This window comes from Lagenorhynchus albirostris, chromosome 1 (genome assembly GCF_949774975.1).
Source record: "Lagenorhynchus albirostris chromosome 1, mLagAlb1.1, whole genome shotgun sequence".
Classification (NCBI taxonomy): domain Eukaryota; kingdom Metazoa; phylum Chordata; class Mammalia; order Artiodactyla; family Delphinidae; genus Lagenorhynchus; species Lagenorhynchus albirostris.
This window is the reverse complement of record NC_083095.1, coordinates 127,342,137-127,361,374: the sequence shown is the minus strand read 5'-3', so window position 1 is coordinate 127,361,374 and position 19,238 is coordinate 127,342,137. Positions and strand designations below refer to the sequence as shown.

Below are 19,238 nucleotides of genomic sequence, written 5' to 3'. Positions count from 1 at the left end.
AAAAAAAAATTGAATGACATAAACTTACAATGCTATCCATCATAGTAACAAGAGCAACAACTGTTCAGTCAATGCACCCGCTGTATCTGTACAGAGGAACTGCTACGTAATGGGGACCTACCATGCATCTCTCCCCAGCCCTGTGCTCAGTGATGTTGTCGGCCTGCAGCCGGCCGTGGCAGGAGTATTTACACCACAGCACACCTGCCAACACCACGGACCGGGACTTTTGTCCACAGAGAGCCAGTTGTTAAATATTTGCCAGAAGGCCTTTGGACAAGTTTCTTATAAAACAGTCATCAGGCACCCGGGCAGGGGCACTGGCATTGCGGTGACTCTTCCGGAAGCCCACCAGAGCCTCACGTTGACCCCAGCTCCCAGGGGAAGATGCAGGGGGTTCAGTCCCAGGGAAGAGGAGACAAGAGCAGGGCCTGACGTACCCAGGCTGAAGAGGTTGACGGCGCCGTAGTCCAGGAAGTAGCAGATGTGCCGGGCGTTCCTGGACATGGAGCTGAAGGTGTGTGCACAGCTGGATGCGAGGGGGTACACACAGCTGGCGCCCATGTACACGAGCAGAGGCCAGGAGTAGCTGTCATTCAGGACGTCCGTCACACGCAGGGTGCTCACGAACCTCCACATGAAGAACCTGGAACACAGGGGGACACCCTCAACCTCCGAGACAGGGGCCCTTCTTATAGTCCTCGGCCGACCTAAGCTGCCTTCCCTTTCCCTGGATGACCGGCTCCTACATGGTCTCGCTTTGGTGACATGCCATGAGCGAGGAAGGGTGAGTGGGGTCCTTTTTGGTTGGAAATAGGCAGGATAGGCAATGGTCCAGTCCCCTCCCCCTGCGTGTGGTGACAGATCCCTTTCACAGCATCTTGCCCAGGTGACTCTCCAGCTTCAGCTTGCATGCTTCCAGGGACGGGGAGCTCACCCTCTCTTGAGGCAGCTCTGAGGGTTGCAAAGTTTCACTGAGCCTCCATCTGTCTCCCTGGAATCTCCCTCCATTGGATCAGCCCTAAGTCTCCCCATCAGCGCAACAGAAAACAAACCCATCAGCTATCTCAAGGCTGTCTTCATAATCCCTCACACCTCTCTGAGCTTCACATTAAAAAACCTCAGTGCATTCAACCATTCCTCATGGGATCCAAATTCAGCCTTGTCGCCATCCCTGTGGTTGGTCCAAGTTCCCCTTGCAGGAGGGCACCTCAAAGAGAAGCAGTCCCCTCTGTGGGGTCTGGAAAGTCTGGAAGACAACAGGACGATTTTCTCCCCCCTCTTCCACACTATTCCTCCACTAATCTCACCATCTCTTTTCTGAGGGGCCTGGTCCCATGGCTAAGCCTAGGCCTCCAGACCCTTCTCTCCATGGGGACACTGCACAGTTCTGTGTCAGATCTGCCTAACCTACAACCCCTGCGTGGGGTTCTTGCTTAGAGAGCTGCCCGCTTCCACAAACCTCTACTAGAGAGCCAGGCCCCTTGCCCACAAACTCTCCCAGGGAAGGGATGAAAAGCTTTTCACGCAGGAACCCCAAGAACATCGCTAACTTCTCTGGCTGCATTTGTGATCTCTTCCCTCCTGTCCCAGCAGAAATCAAGCTTCAGCTATCTGCTATTTTACAAAATGTACCCTTTTATCATCTCGCGATTACGCCCGAGGCCCGCTTCCCCGGGGCATCTTTCTCCGGCTCTCCCAAGCCCTCCTTGCTGCTCTGTGTTGCGCTCTCAGGGCCTGGCAGTACAGGGGCGTCATGCCCAGTGGGGCGGCCCCTGCCAGCACGTCTCAGCTGTACAACAGCTACAACGGGATCTGCGCACAGCAACTCAGGCCCCGCAAACAGGGATGGTCAGGCTGGTACAAACTTCAAAACAGCCTAAGTCACCTGTGGTTCATCCAGAAAATGGGACACCGCTCAAAAGCCAGAGGGGCTTCTGTGAAGGTCAGACAAGAGATCTCTGAGGGAAAAGCAAGGGAGGAAAGAACCAGGTGCTGGGTGTACACACATGTCACAGAGGCTCGAGTCTCTAGAAAAGCGTTCTGGGAGGATGCACGAGCAGCAGGTCACCCCGGCGGCCCCAGAGAGGACGCAGAGGGGCCGGGGGAAGACGCCGACCCTACTCCCTTCTGCAATGTTATCATTTATTATCATTGAGACTTTTTACCCTTCTGGGAGGTACCAGAAGGGCAGCAAGTGCGTCCAGTTGACTTAAATTTAAAACAACGAGCAGCCTCCGTGAGCAGATCTTGCTGCCACCCCGACCAGTCTGCAGGCGCTAGGGCTTCTTTACAGGTGGTCCTATCCCACCCCAAGCCTGAGCGCTCCCTCTTCTCCACTGGCGACGTTGCCGGCACCAAGCAGCCTTCCCCTGCATTTTGCCCTGGGTCTGTCTCTAACTGCTGGCCAGGCAGGACCCCGTCCTCGGGCCCTCTCTCTGCCTGCAGCACACCCTGGGGTCCTTCCTACTCTCTCGGCTTCTCAGTATGATTGGGAGGGAGACCAGAGACCGCCCTGTGCCAGAATTTGCCAGGGGATGTAAGCAAGTCACTCCTTTCTCTGGGCCGCATCTGTGTCAGCCAGTGGTGGCCTGAGTCGGCTGGTGGCCCGCATGGCTCCCAGGGTCCTTCCAGCTCTCGTATACTATGACTCCATCTCCACCCTTCACTCGCTACGCACAGGCACCAGGTATGTGCAGCTGGTCTTCGGTCCCCACCTTTCTCAGCCAGGTCCCTCCTCACCTTCCTGGCAGCTCCCATTTGTGCGTGTGCACGTGCCGGAGCGTCCTCTTGGCTCCGTTTCAGTGCTGCCTGACCAAATGCCTCACAGCTGCTGTGGTCCCAGGCACCCACAGCTCCGTGGGTCCCAGGCACCCACAGCCCGACGCCTTTTCCAATGCCTCATCCCCTAATCCTCAGGGCAACCCCAGGAAAGGCGCAGGCTAACCTGCTCTGCGTGTGGGAAGATGCGAAGCCCAGAGAGGTTAAGCGACTTGATGAAGCTAGGGAATTTTAGCCAGGGCTTCCAAAAGACCCAGAGAGCCTCCAAGACCGAATAAGACAATCCTCTCAAGTCAGGACCCGAAGCAGGGGAGCAGGGAAAGACCGGGGAGCTTCCAGGAGCCCCTCCAATCCTACCACAATCTGGGTCCTAGAGCTCACCCCAGCAGCAGACCGCCACGCCTCCCGGCACCACGGGGGAGTCCCCCAAATCCCATCACGGAATCTCAGCTCTCTCCACCCCAGCTGTGTTTAAAGAAGCCCCAGTCCCCAGGCTCTGAGTGAGCCGCTGGTCCAGGGGGCTGGGAGGTACCAGAAGGGCAGCAAGTGCGTCCAGATGTTGAGGGTCTCATTGGTCATTTGGAAAAGGCTGAGGAGACAGGCCGTGGCGGAACTCTGTGGATGTCGGTAGCCGAAGAGGATGCCCTGCTCGTGGAACACCTGCCGGGGGAAGAGAAAGGGGTGCCGAGGTGAGACGAGAGGGTGGCGGGAAGGTCTCAGGAGCAACGTCTCCGGTAGTCTCTAGCTTTCTCCCAGGCTGTGCACTTGTACACTGGAGCCTGGAACACTTGACCCCGAGTCCTTCACCTGTCAAGCTGCCCCTGCCTCCCTCCCATCGATTCTAAACTCCCATGTCCTTCCAGAAGCCTGCAGTCAGGGGGAGGAGAGGATTCAAGGCCCTGACTCCCTGTGGGGATCCAGCCTGTCTTTGCATTCCAGATGCACTTACTCCTGTCATGAATATTGCCTAAGAATCTGCTTTCGCACCCTGTGCCGGGGGCCTACAGCCCAGTCTTCGGATGCCTTCGTGGTTGGTTGACATATATGCTGCCTGTTCGAGCCAACAAGCCTTGGATGTCTGTCAGGGGCTGGTGGGATGATCTCTGCGGAAGATCCCTCCCCGCCGGGGCCAGGATATATTCACCAAGGTGCTTCATAAAGGCCTGTTGACGATGAAAACTATGATGGCATCAGCCTGCGCTGCAGGCGGAGGAGAAGGCTGGTCACAGCAGGGCCCACGCAAGCTCCCCACCCCGCGCAGCCCGCCTGGCAAGGCTCTCAGTAACCATCCCGGATGAGAATTTGGACGGGTCAGGTAAAATAGGGGGTGTCAACCTGCTTGGAGGACTGCATCACATCCATTAAAAATGGTAATTATGGAGACGATGAGGCATGAGGGTCAAAAGCTCAGGATGCGATATTAAGTGAAAAAAAGTGGGATGTCAACTGTATTCCTGCCATGATGATAGAACTATAGAAATTTTAAGTACACATAGTGGGGTGGAGACTGTGAGAAACACGGAAAAGGAAAGAGTTTTATTTGTTGAACTAGCAGGATTTGCAGATTTTCTCCCCCTTTTGTGTTGATCAGATCAGGGTTTCTCAGTCTCAACCCTGTTGACATTTGGGGCCAGACAATTCTTTGTGCTGGGGGCGGAGCTGTCCTAGGCATTGTTTAGCAGTAATGTGACAACTAAAAATGACTCCCAAAATTGCCAATGTCCCTGGGGGCAAAATCTCCCCCAGTTAAGAACCAGTGACTTAGCCAAATGTTGTTATAACTTCGAGAGGTAAGTAAAAATGAGTAGATTAACTGAGGCAAATAATGACAATGACAATATTAGTAATCGTAATGTAAATTGAATCACAGTCAATTTTAAAGATTTCCCTCTGATTTTCTAGGGCTGTGGGAGGAATGGAAGGCTGGGAGAATTCCTACCTAACCACCCATTTCCTATTTGGGTTACCAACTTCTTAATTTAAGAGAGGATCTTGATTCAAAAATACACAATATTTGTAATGACCTATAATGGAAAAGAATCCGAAAAAGAATATATATGATAATAACTGAATCACTTTGCTGTACACCTGAAACTAACACAACATTGTAAATTAACTATACTTCAATTTTTAAAAATGGTTTAAAAAATAATAAATAAATAATCAAAAACAAAACAAAAACCACATGAATAGACAATGTAGGGACTTCCCTGGTGGTACAGTAGTTAAGAATCTACCTGCCAATGAAGGGGACACGGGTTCGAGCCCTGGTCTGGGAAGATCCCCCATGCCGCGGAGCAACTAAACATGCTGCGCCACAACTACTGAGCCTGCGCTCTAGAGCCCGTGAGCCACGACTACTGAGCCCGCAAGCCACAACTACTGAAGCCTGCACGCCTAGAGCCTGTGCTCCGCAACAAAGACAAGCCAGTGCAATGAGAAGCCTGTGCACCGCAAGGAAGAGTAGCCCCTGCTCAACACAACTAGAGAAAGCCCGTGCACAGCAACAAAGACCAAACGCAGCCAAAAATTTTTTTAAAAGAATACACAATGTATGGCATAACTTGGACTAACTCTTGAGGTTCTGAGTCAACAGGTCTCATGGAATAGTGGAGAAATTAGTAAGGGGATATCAGAGTAAAGAGTCAAATCTGCACCCATTAGGTGCCCTATGACATTGAGCTGGGCCACAACTCTCAGGGCTCAGTGTCCACACCTATGAAATGGGGGGCCTTTGCTCACCAGACGGTGAGCACATTCCCATCTTGGTTCAATTCTGGGTGAAACTAGTCAACTAGGGACAGGGGGAGAATGAGGTTGGTTCATGGTCCAGTGAAGAAATACTGTTTGAATTAGGTTTGGGTTTTAGCTAATTAAAGCGATTTGTTCCAGTTTTTGATTCACTGTGCATTTCTGCTGACATCCCCGGTTTTCAGTGGACAAGCTTCTCTAATGGGCAGCAGGCATCTCGGCTTGCAGCTGCCCACCCACCAGGGTTGCTGACAAGGCGGCAAACGGGCTCATGGCCTTCAGCCTCTGATTCAAGCGAGGACGATGGCGCATGCTTGGCAGGCACGCGTAAGGCCCTCCAGCAGAAACTACAGGCCTATCATTCTACCTGTTATGTTTATTGCTTTCTTCCTTAAAAAAAATTTTTTTTAATAAATTTATTTATTTTATTTTTGTCTGTGTTGGGTCTTTGCTGCTGCGCGCGGGCTTTCTCTAGTTTTGGTGAGCGGGGGCTACTCTTCGTTGCAGAGCGGGGGCTACTCTTCGTTGCAGTGCGCGGGCTTCTCATTGTGGTGGCTTCTCATTGCGGAGCATGGGCTCTAGGCGCACGGACTCAGTAGTTGTGGCAAGTGGGCTTAGCTGCTCCGCAGTATATGGGATCTTCCCGGACCAGGTCTCGAACCTGTGTCCCCTGCATTGGCAGGCAGATTCTCAACCACTGCACCACCAGGGAAGCCCTCTTTTTTTTTTTATTAAAGCACTGGCCTCTTGTTAAAATGCAAGGACTCCAGAAAGGAGCAATTGTTATTAATTATTCACTGCTTCATGTGAATAAGTTCAGCAGATCCCGTATAGCAGGAGATCTTACAAGGGGCCTACAGAGCCCTGGGCATGTGAGGGTGACACACAGGGAGGAAGCAGGGCGGGGCTGCAGGACAGCTCAGATGCAGTGACAGCCACAGCTGGACGGTGGATGGACAGGACCCAGAGCAGGGGGGAGTCTCCCACATTTTGTCCACGGTGACTCAGGATATGACTACTGTCCTTCTCTCTTTGGACCCTGCATTCTGGGAGGCAAGAGAGGATGCTGATAGAGTCAAAAGCCAGAGGGGAACAGAGGAGCTGGGAAGTCCACAAACTAGACAACTTGACCACACTGAAGAATCTAGCCCCAGACCTGGGGAGAATGCCTTACCACCAAGGCCAGGGTTGGGCACAGATTAAAAGAAACTGCTTCCCTCTGACCGGCTATCCTGACGCCAGACATGGGGGTAGGATTTTAAGCAGCCCCTCCAAAAAAAATGACAGATGGATAAAGGATGGATAAAAGAAAGGGAGCCCCTCTGTCTCAGAAGAGTGATTCTGCCTCTGCGCCCCTCCAAGCACAGGAAGGGAGACACGTTCTCTCCATTGTCCGGCTCCAGCCTTAGCAAAGCACTTTGCATAGAATAGATCCTTACAGGATGCATGCTACATAAATCTGAACAGCAAAACACTTGAAAACAATTTTGCGTCCGTGCCTAGTTTGACCCCCAAAGGCAAACTGTGGTCATTGCCTTAATACTCCGTAGCTGGGCCTCATTTGTAAGCGGCCCAAAGTTAGCAGGCGCTGGCATATTTGCACAGCAGAATTGATTTCCTCCCAGGTTGCAGGCTGGGCAATTTAGAATGAAACGAAATCAAATTGCGCGTGGCCTATAATTTAGGAGCGAGAACCCCCAGGCAGCCAGGTGGAAGGGCAAGAGCACGTCAGCGGGTTTTTCTCTTACTGCCTGTCACGAACTCGGCTTTCAAGAACAGCCCTGTGCCCCCGCCAGCCGATGCCTGAAATTCCACTGTGACCATTTTAAACCCTTGGTTTTTCCAGCTATTACACTGCAAATCACCTGGGGAAAATAATCAGGCATTCTGGCTAGCAGTAAATAAGAGAGGATTTTGATGGCAGGCAAAGCACAGAGGCTGTCAGAGCGGGGTCAGCAGGCCACCGGCCTTGGCATGGTAATCTGCATTTCCCATCTAGATCTCACTGAATCCTCACGGCCGCGTGAGGGACAGCCTTTTACTGTCCCCATTTCACAGCAAAGGAAACTAAGGTCTGTGGCTGTTAAGGCATTTATCGAGGATCCCAGAAGCAGCGGGAGCAAAGCTGAGACATCAGACTCCGCGTCCTGGTCTCTCACACTATCCTCCCTGCCACTCCAGAGGGCTTGTCGGAGATGAAGCTCTCACCTCTCAGCCTGCAGTGTCATTGTGGACCGTCACACACTTCTCTGAACCTTAGTTGCTTCTTCTTTAAAGTGATGTCATTGTTCTGAATTGCATGTCCCACAAAATTTATATGTTGAAGCCCTAACTCCAGCACTTCTGAATATAACTGTACTTGGAGATAGTCTTTAAAGAGGTGACTAAGTCAAAACAAGACAGTTAATCTAATCTAACTGGTGTCCCTCACGAGAAAAGGAAATTTGGACACAGAGGGAGACACCAGGGATGTGCGTGCACAGAGGGATGACCATGTGAGGACACAGCAAGAAGGTGGCCGTCTGCAAGCTGAGGGGAAGCCTCAGAAGAAGCCAACCCTGCTGGCACCTTGATCTTGGACTTCCAGCCTCCAGAACTGGGAGAAAATGAATTTCTGTTGTTTAAGCCACCCCGTCTGTGGTACTTTTTATGGCAGCTTGAGCTCATACAAAGTGCAAGTGGTGAGGTTGGGGGACAAAGTCTCTAAGCCAGTGCCTCTCCAACTTTCTTCTGCAGGTGTCCGCAGGTCACCTAGGGATCTTACTGCAGTTCGGTGGGGCTGGGGTGAATCTTCATTTCCAACACACTCCCAGCACACGCTGATTCTGCAGCTATCTCCGGCTTCCCAGCCCAGGCTCCTGCCTCAGCATCGTGCTGTCACCTCCCTGTCCAGCATCTGTAGTTCATCACAGAAGAGGAGGTGCCCTTTAGGTATGTTAAGATGAACCCAAAGACACAGGCATGAGAAGCAAGGGAGGGGACAGTGAGAGACCAGCGAGGAGTCTGGTGAGGTGCTGGTAGGCAGAGGCATGGATAGAATGGGGAGGAAGAGAGCAGGCCACAAATTGCTGTATCGAGTATAACCAGTCATTTAGTGAGTATCTGCCACGTGCCTGACACTGGGTCGGACACCAAGCCACTGTCTCATGCAGGACGGACCATGCTTGGTCCTGGTAAAAGAGAACACTTAGGTTCTCAATCTAAAACACATAAAACATCACTGGTATACAAGCCACATGCAATTACTAGACCTGTAAGTTGGCTGAATTAATAGCCAACCATTGTTGGTATTAAGCAATTACAGATAAAGGTCAATTTAGAACACTGGGGTGGTGTTCTTTAAAAAATAAGTGTCTAATATTCAGTCAAGCATAACGATGCTTTCCATACATGCAGGACAATATTTACACACGATGGTAAACTTCTTCTGGCCGAACATGTAAGATGGATACAAAGTAGTGAAGCAAATGATCACTGTATCTAGGATGGAGGATCTGAAGGATATTAGTACTTTAATGAGCAATAAAGTGAAAAAAACAAAGACACATAGGATGTTTTTAAAAAGTAAATGTTACTCAGTACGGGTAGGTGTACCAGGGTGAGACGCCCCACTGAATGACGAACATTATACGGAGTGTTGATCTGCAGAAGAAGAAAGTGACGAAGTTGAAACAATGGAGCGTTCCATCAGTTTTACTTTATTATAATAATACAGTCTTTGATTTAAGAACTAGAAAAAGAATCTTAGAATTTAGGCATTGATTTAAAAATCTGCCATGGGCAAGCTTGTGATAACGTGATTTGAGAGTCTGTGGTAGGCAAAATAATTGCCTCTCAAGGATGTCCATGTCCTAATCGCCAGAACCTGTATATATGTTAGGTTACACGGCAAAGGGAAATTAAGGTCACGGGATGGTATTAAAGTTGCTAATCAGCTAACCTTAAAATAGGGAGATTATCTTGATTATCCAGGTAGGCCTAATGTAATCACGAGGTTCTTAAAAGCGGAAGGGAGAGGACTTCCCTGGTGGTGCAGTGGTTAAGAATCCATCTGCCAATGCGGGGACACAGGTTCGAGCCCTGGTCCGGGAAGACCCCACATGCCGCGGAGCAACTAAGCCCGTGTGCCACAACTACTGAGCCTGCGCTCTAGAGCCCGCGAGCCACAGCTACTGAAGCCGGCGCGCCTAGAGCCCGTGCTTCGCAAAAAGAGAAGCCACCGCAATAAGAAGCCCATGCACCGCAACGAAGAGTAGCCCCCGCTCACCGCAACTAGAGAAAGCCTGCGCACAGCAACGAAGACCCAACGCAGCCAAAAATAAATAGATAACATAAATAAATTTGTTTTAAAAACCTTTAAAAGTGGAAGGGAGGTAGAAGGGGATGTGACTATGAAGAAGGGTCGAGAGATGCAACATTGCTGGCTCTGCAGATGGAGGGAGTGGGCCAGGAGCCAAGGACTGTAGGTGGCTGCCAGAAGCTGGAAAAGGCAACAGGTTCTCCCCAGAGAGCCTCCATCGACACTTTGATTTTAGCCTAGTGAGACCCATGTGAGATTTCTAACCTACAGAACTGTAAGGTAATCAATTTATCTTCTTTTTTAAGCCATCAGATTTGTGGTAATTTGTTATGGCAACAACAGAAAACTAATACAAGGTCAGGATTTGTCCAAAAATCCAAAAGCATTCTTAGAGCTGGAGATGGCAGCACATGATTTCAATTTCTTACTAGGAGAATTGATGCCTTCCTTTGGAACAATTCAAAGATTATATATGACATCCACAGAAACTTCCCCAATATGGGATATCTTCCTGAAACACATATCAAATTTGACCACAAACTACTCTTATTCTTGCAATGGGAATGCCAAATAAATATCATTAAACACTTAGGTAAAATTTAGGCAAGATGCAAGATGACTGAAAGAAATCAGTGAAACAACAGAAGGTCCTCAAATACAGAGCAAATCCCATCTTTGGTTTGAACCTGAGCTGTCCACAGATATATGTTATGGGATGTTGTTAGCAAAAGCCTACAAAAAAAAAAAAATCTAGTTTGGCTATTTCACTTTTAAAGGGATTAAAAATGCGTATTTATTATTTTAAATATGTCTAGGACTTTTCTAAACTAAAGAAGCCACACATGAAATATGCAACAAAAATGATATTCCAATAAAATGAAATTCAAATAAGGAAACAAAAATGTCTGTGGACTGTGAAAGAGAAGATTCACATACAAACAATCCTGAAACTGATTCCCACAGAAATTACTTTTCTGGCCATTGCAGACTGAGGTATAATTTTGACTGAGCAAGATGCTATTTTGTTTTCTTTCTATTTTTTTCTTGGAAAACGAAAAATCAAGTAAGTACTATATGGATCTAGATATTGTTTTAAGAAAGTGAAAACAGCAACATAAAAGATGGCGATCCATATGAAATTAAAATATTTAATAATTTTCCCGCTTAATTCTATCATATGCAACCTCATTACAATGTCTGAACTTGGTATGTAAATTTTATACTCATTCCTGATTCTAAATGTGGCTTTAAGAATATTTTTTGATAATTCCAGTTGCTCTGCCTCAGCAGAACTGAATAAAAACTCAACAGAAGTTTCTCCCAAATGAAATTAATTAAAAATTTTAAAAAAATCTAAGAACTACAGTGATTCAAGAATAATGGTCTATTTTGACATCACTGTTAACAGAACACAAATTATGTGATAATGTTGATTACAACATCTCAAAATTTTGCTGAAGTGAAGGCAAGAAAAATAAATTTTACAGAATAAACATGTAAATGTATGAATTATGTATGTTATGCCCATCTAAACATCACTAATCCATCAACATTATATCCAAACATGTGCAATAATAATTAAGTTTAGCTGCTTTGACATTTTGCTGGCGTTAGCTATACAAAAATCGGAGCTTTACATATTGTTTTTTGTCATTATGAAGGAATATTTGTCAAGGTAGAATTTATATAACTATGAGCTTCATTTGTGACTTTTACATATTTAGGCATATGGTCTGTGGCCTCTATTTGTTCTCCTGATTCAGATCCAGTACACGGCAGGGGCAGACCCGATTTTATTTGCTCATCGTGAGAGCACTGAAAGGTAGGGATTGTCAAGCCCATTTTACAGATAAGGAAACTGAAGCTCGGTGAGATGGAGCTTCATCTGCTATTTCATAAGAAATAGCAGAACCAAAATGCAACTCCTAGTTTGTTAGATGGAAAAGCCCAGGATGCTTCACTGCACCCAGCCTGGTGGAACCAAGGATTGCTACAAATATTTCATGGATATACTAGATGTTATGCAAGTTTTCAGAAGGAAGGGATCACTGGACCCATGTGATGCAGGAAGGACCTGGAAGAATAGCTGGGGAACATCTGGTTCTGGCAGAATGATGGTCGATGAGATGTCATGAAGGATCCTTCCAACGAAAACAATTAAAATGCTGGATGAAGCCTGCATTCTACGCTGGATAAATCTATCAGCAAGATGGCACAAAAGCAAGGAAGTCACAAAACCCTCAAAACAAAGGGAAACCAGGAACCCTGGGAGGTACGCTGCTTTCACCCTCAGAGTTTCTGCTGCCAGCATTTGCAAATGAGAGATGAAATCCAAGGCCCATCAAAGGCAGGGAATCTAATAGGAGAACTCATCAATAAAGCCAGGACTTTCAAGATAAGTGAATGTAAAATAAATCCTACCAGACAGAACAATACAATTACAAAAGTTGTCTCCCTGAAAAAAAAATCTCTCTCAAGAATTCAGAACCATCAGTTCATCTTCACAGGGGTTTGTGGTCCAAATCCACACTACCACTGCGGTCCGAGAACTCTCAAGTGGAAAATTTTAAGTGGTTACAAATAGATAGAGGTCAAAGTTTTGTAGTTCCCTCAGGTAAGCAACGAAACAAATGCAAATCCTCTCTGAAGGATTTCTACGTTAAAACAAGCATGCACTGTACTCCAATAAAGATGTTAAAAAATAAAAAAATAAAAACAAAAAAAACAAGCATGCACACACCCAGAAACAAAATGCCATGAATGAGAAACAGCAAAACATAGGAGATAGCAGAAAGAGAGATCAAAGAACAGATATTGAAATGTAAAATAACTGTGTTCAATGTGTTTAAAGAGAGAGCTTAAAAATATGAACAATAAGCAAGCAGATTTGAAAAGAACCTAATATAACTTTTAGAAATTAAAAAAATAATAATTGAAATAAAAAGTCACTGAAAGGATAAAGAGCAGACTAGACCAAGCTGACAAGGAAATTAGTCAACTGAAAGTAGATCCAAAGAAAGTATCCAGGATGCGGTCCAGAGAGATTAAGAGACAGAAGATGTGAAAAAGCAAACAAGAGACATAATGAATATTTCTCTAGAAGGAGAAAATATAATGGTTCTGATGTGATATTTGAAGAGTTAACTGGTAAATGTCTAGAACTGTTGCAAGTCACCAGTCCTCAGATCCAAGAAGTTAAGTGAGGCATGGTAGAGACAGTTGGTGCTCACCAAGTATCACATGTGCTTTCTTACATTTCTCAGACTGTCTGGTCGTTAGGTTGGGGCCATGTTGACTATTTCTGGTTAAAGTTAATTCCAGGCCAGGGCAGTTGAAGAACAATGCCTTCTTGTAGGAGACGTCATGATGGACTGGGGATGCAACTCTTCCCCTTTTCAGAACTGAGCCACTATCCCTCTCTGAGAATCACTTTTGGCCAAAGGCTGCTACCTTGACCACATTATGCTCACTGTACAGGGGCAGCACAAACCCACTAAGGATGGATACAAAGTCCTGGCCTTCTTTTCTCATTGGGGACAACTCTGAAGGGTCAACCCCACTCCAGAGCTCCCTGGGTGGTCAGCAGAGGCCTCTGATGCAACTTCTCCTTCTATCCAAGCCTGCTTCCCCCACTTCCTTACAGGTGTTCCTGAGAACACTCCCTCATGAACTTCTTGCATGTACATCTTTGTCTCAGAGCCTGTTTCTAGGAAACCCAACCTAAGACACCTCTCTCTCTTCCCCTTCTGTGGTGACCTAGAAGGCCACATGTTCCAGATGGAGCAGCTATGAGGTGGCAGACCTTCCATCTGCCTGGGCCCTTCACAATTCCTCACTGACCACTTAGCTATGTAATGTGAGGGTGAAATAAACCTTTGCTCTGTTAAGTCACTGAGCTATCTGGGGTAAAGTTTAAACTCAGCATAGCCTAGCCCTTCCTGCTTCCTACAGTTATTCATGTAAAGACAGCTGAAGTAACCATTAAGCTGATGAATTCAGAGAATATTTCTAGCATATTAATTATAAAACAAGGGCAGGAGAAAACAGCATGTTCAAAAGGAAAAAGAAAAGAAGAATGTAAAACTCAATTCAAAGAGCGCAGGAAGGGAAGGGCAACAGAGAAAACAGGACAAATAGAAAGCACATAAGATGATCAAAATAAATGCAAATATTTCAATACTCATTATAAATATCAACAGACTAAACCGTCCCTTTAAATGACAAATATTGTCAATCTAGATGAAATCCAACTATGTGCCATTTACATGAGACACAACTAAAATATAAGGACTGGGAGAGATTACAAGTCAAAGTAAGGAAAGAAATAAACCAGACACATAACGAAAACAACAAAACTGGAGTCACTGTACAACTATCAAACAGATGCTAAGACAAAAAGCATTACTAGATATAAAGAGAATCACTTTTTAGAAATAATAAGAACTTTACTTCACCGGAAAGATACAATTACAAACTTGGATGGACCTAAGAAACACAGGCTCAAAATATATAAAGCAAAAATTGACTTACCTACAAGGAGTAATTCACAAATCTGACACCATTAGGAAAGATTTTTAACACATTTCAATTATGGATACCTTGAGCAATCGTTAAGTTGCATAAAAAATCAAAATGGAAGTTAGAAATTAATTAGAACTGCATATGTGGACTGCAGTTAAAGCAATACTTAGAGAGAAATATATATATATTTAATTGCTTACATTACAATGGTAGAGTGATTAACTTACGAAGTTAGAGCAGTAACAGCAAAATAAACCCAGGGTAGAAAGAAAATAATAAAAATAACAAAAAGACATTAGAGATATAAAATACATAATAGAGAGGCTCCACAAAGCCCAAATCATCTTCTTTTCAATTTTTTTTTAAAAAAGACAAACTGACAAGATTAACCAAGAAGAGAACAGAAAAACAAAAATGACATATTCATGTCAATAGACACAGAAAAAGCATGTCACAAGATCCAATACCCTTTCATGATAAGAGAATACTCAACAAAATAGTAATAGAACTTCTTTAAACCAACAAAGGCCATCTATGAGAAACCCACAGCTAACATACTTAATGGAATGCTTTTCCCCTATGATCAGGATGTCTGCTCTCACCACTTCCATGCAGCATTGTAGTGGAGATTCTAGCTAGGTCAACTGGACAAGAAAAAGAAATAAAAAGCAACTAGATTAAAAGGAAGAAGCAAAACTATCTCTATTTGCAGATGACATGATCTTACATACAGGAATTCCTAAAGGAACCACTAAAATACTATTAGAATAAATTAGTTCAGCAAGCATGCAGGATATAAGATAAATATACAAAACTCAGTTTTCTATATTCTAGCAATAACAATCTGAAATGAATTTAAGAAAACAATTCCACTTACAACAGTATCAAAAACAATAAAATACTTAGAAATAAATTTAACAAATCATTTTAATGGTGCAAGACTTGTATACTGAAAACTACAAAACATCACTGAAAGAAATTAAAGAATAACTAGACAAATGAAAAGACAGCCCATATTCATGGGTTTAATTTACTTAATATAATTAAGATGGTAATGCCCCCCAAACTGATCAACAGATTCAGTACAATCTCTCTCAAAATCCTGCCTGGTTTTTTTGTTGGTCTGTCTGTTTGCAGAAATTGACAAATAGATCTTAAAATTCATAAGGAAATGCAAGGGACCCTGAACAGCCAAACAATCTTGAAAAAGAAGATCAAGGTTAAAGGACTTACACTTCCCAATTTCAAAACTCATTACAAAGCACAGTAATCAAGGCAATGTGGACTGACTTAAGAAGAGACAAACAGATCAATGGAATAGAACTGAGAATCCAGAAATAAACCCTCACATTTATAGTCAATCAATTTTCAATAAAGGTGTCAAGATAATTCAATGAAACAATAATGAATAGTCTTTCCAATAAATGGTGCTGGGACTGCTTGATACCCACATGAAAAAAAGAAAAGAATAAAGTTGGACCCCTATTTCACATCACATGCAATAACTAACGCAAAAAAAATGGATCATAGACTTAAATTTTAGGGATAAAACTCTTAGAAGAAAATATAGGAGTAAATCTTCATGACCTTGGATCAGCCAAAGGTTTTTTTGCTATAACATCAAAAGCACAAGCAACAAAAGAAAAATAATAGATAATATTAAATTTTAAAACTTTTGTGCTTCCAAGGATACCGTCAATAACATGAAAATGCAACACACAGAATGGTAGAAAACATTTTCAAACCATGTATCTGATAAGGGACTTGTATCAAAAATATATAAAGAACACTTACCACTCAACAACAAAAAGACAAATGACCCAAAAAAAAAAAGAAAAAAGAAAAATGACCCAACTTAAAAATTGGCCAAAGACTTGAGTAGACATTTCTCCGAAGAAGATATACAAATGGCCAATAAGCACACGAAAAGATGCTCAACATAACTAATCTTCAGGGAAATTCAAATCAAAACTACAATGAGATATCACCTCATATCCATTAGGATGGCTACTATAAAAAAAAAACAAAACAGAAAACAAGTGTTGGTGAAGATGTGGAGAAACTGGAACACTTGTGCACTGTTGGTGGGAATGTAAAATGGTACAGCCACTGTGGAAAGCAACAGGGTGGTTCTTTAAAAAACAATTTTTTTTTAATGGCCAAATGATCCAGCAATTACACTTCTGGGTACATACCCAAAAGGACTGAAAGCAGGGTCTTGAAGGGATCTCTCTACACCTATGTTCATGTCAGCATTATTCACAATAGCTAAAACATACAAGCAACCTAGTACTTATTGATGGATGAATGGATAAGCAAAATGTGGTATGTACATACAGTGGAATATTATTCAGCCTTTTTAAATGAAGGAAATTCTGGTATATGCTATAATATGGATAAACCTTGAAGACATTATGCTAGGTAAAATAAAACAGTCACAAAAAGAAAATATTATATAATTCCACTTATATGAAGTACTTAAAGTAGTCAAATCATAAAGACAAAAAGTATTAATGGTGGTTGTCAGAGGCTGGGGTAGGGGAAAATGGGGAGTTCTTATTTAATGGGTACAGAGTTTCAGTTTTTCAAGATAAAAAGAATGGAGATGAATGGTGGTGATGGTTGCCAAACAAGGTAAATGTAATTAATACCACAGAACTGTGCACTTTGAAATGGTTAAGATGGTAAATGTTATGTTAAATATATTTTGCCACAATAAAAATAAAAGTTAAGCGTAGAGTTACCATGTGATCCAGCAATTCCACTCCTAGGTGTGTACCTAGGGGAATTGAAAATATGGCCACACAAAAACTTGTACACAGGGCTTTCCTGGTGGCGCAGTGGTTGAGAGTCCGCCTGCTGATGCAGGGGACACGGGTTCGAGCCCCGGTCTGGGAAGATCCCACATGCCGCGGAGCGGCTGGGCCCATGAGCCATGGCCACTGAGCCTGCACGTCCGGAGCCTGTGCTCCGCAACGGGAGAGGCCACAACAGTGAGAGGCCCACGAACCGCAAAAAAAAAAACAAAACTTGTACACAAATGTTCATAGCGTTACTCATAATAACCAAAAATTGGAAACAATTTAAGTGTCCATCAACTGAAGAATGAAGAAACAAACTGGTATATCCACAAATGGAATATTATTCAGCCATAAAAACAACTGAAGTACTAATCCATGCTACAGCACAGATGAACCTTGAGAACGCTATGCTAAGTGAAAGAAGGCATTCACAAAAGGCCACCTACTGCATGACCCCATTTATATGAAATATTCAGAAGAGGCAAATCCGTAGAGACAAAGTAAATTAGTGGTTGCCATAGGCCTGCGAGTGGGGGCAGTGGGAAATGTCTGCTAATTGGTACAGAGTTTCTTTCTGCGGTGTTAACGATGTTCTAAAATTCAATTTGGCGATGGTTTTGTCCAACATACTTTGTGTGTGTCAACATACTAAAACCCACTGAGCTATATACTCTTAAAGGGAGAATTTTATGGTATGTGAATTATATTTCAACAAAACTGTTATAAAAAGAACTTTCTACAGAGAAAATGCAGCTGTAGCATCGAGTGGCTCCTCGCACAATTCCACAGTCTGTCACTCACATAGACTAAGAGATAAACGATGCTCCCTCGGGTGGGCAACATGGTGGCCCTGCTCAGACAATTTTCCAGGTAAATTCTACCAAGCTGTCAGGAATGTATAATTCTAATATTATACAAATATTACATATATTGGGCTTCCCTGGTGGCGCAGTGGTTGAGAGTCCGCCTGCTGATGCAGGGGACACGGGTTCGTGCCCCGATCCGGGAGGATCCCACATGCCGCGGAGCAGTTGGGCCCGTGAGCCATGGCCGCTGAGCCTGCGCGTCCGGAGCCTGTGCTCCGCAACGGGAGAGGCCACAACAACGAGAGGCCCGCGTACCGCAAAAAAAAAAAAAATTACATATATTTTCCATAGAATAAATAGGCAACACTCTCCAACTCATTTGTGGTTGGCACCATCTTAATCCCCAATCCAGGGGAGGGCAGTATAAGAAGGAAACATTTCAGGCTAATTCAATAAATAGATTTAAGGATCCTAGACAAACTATCAGCTGATTTCAGCAATAGATTAAAAAGATACTCCATCATGACCAAGTAATATTTAAATGCAAGGTTGGGGACCTCCCTGGCGGTCCAGTGGTTAAGACTCCACACTTCCACTGCAGGGGGCACAGGTTTGATCCCTGGTCAGGGAATTAAGATCCCGCATGCTGCGCGGTGCGGCCAAAATAAATAAATAAATAAAAAGAATAAATAAAATGAATAAATAAATGCAAGGTTGGTTTAACATTAGTAAATCAATCAATGTAATTCACCACGTTAATAACTTAAATGAATCATATATGGCCATCTCAAAAGATATACTGGTAGAAAAAAATTTATTACTGATTAGAGGGGAAAAAAAAATCCTAGGAAACTAGGGATAGAAAGGAATATTCTTAACCTGATAAAGGTTATTTATACACATACACACACACACACAAACACACACACACACCCATACACACAGAAAGAGCTAACATTATATTAAATGATGAAATGTTGAAAGCATTCATTTAGATTAAAATCAAGAACAATACAAAGAGCCTGCAATCATGACTCCCTTTCGTAAGCTCCCAGGTATTCTCGTGGTGGTGATCCAAGCGCCCTCTGTGAGAAATTCTCGGCTGGAGAAACCAGTTGCCTATTGAGATGGCTTCCTGTTTCAGGTGCCCAAGCCCACCTACCCAACACCACTCCCAGCCACTGATCTGGCTCTGCTTCTGTTCCTTCATAATTATCCCACTACTCTATTTCATTTTTCTTGGATCTTTACAATAGCTCTGTGAGACAGATATTATCT

General features: G+C 44.3%; 1 protein-coding gene across 3 annotated transcripts in view; it reads right to left on the bottom strand.

Moving 5' to 3' along the window:
- The window catches only part of PAQR5 (progestin and adipoQ receptor family member 5), an 85,671-nt gene that overhangs the window by 18,747 nt on the left and 47,686 nt on the right, over window positions 1-19,238 (bottom strand). For 2 of the 3 annotated variants that reach the window (XM_060153185.1, XM_060153189.1), the window contains 2 exons: window positions 3,314-3,441; window positions 441-646 (listed from right to left, as the gene is read on the bottom strand). In XM_060153185.1, the coding sequence (XP_060009168.1) occupies window positions 441-646; window positions 3,314-3,441 (334 nt within the window). Of the gene's footprint in view, window positions 1-440; window positions 647-3,313; window positions 3,442-3,730; window positions 3,806-19,238 lie in introns of those variants that run through there. The other variant, XM_060153193.1, reaches the window with a different exon arrangement.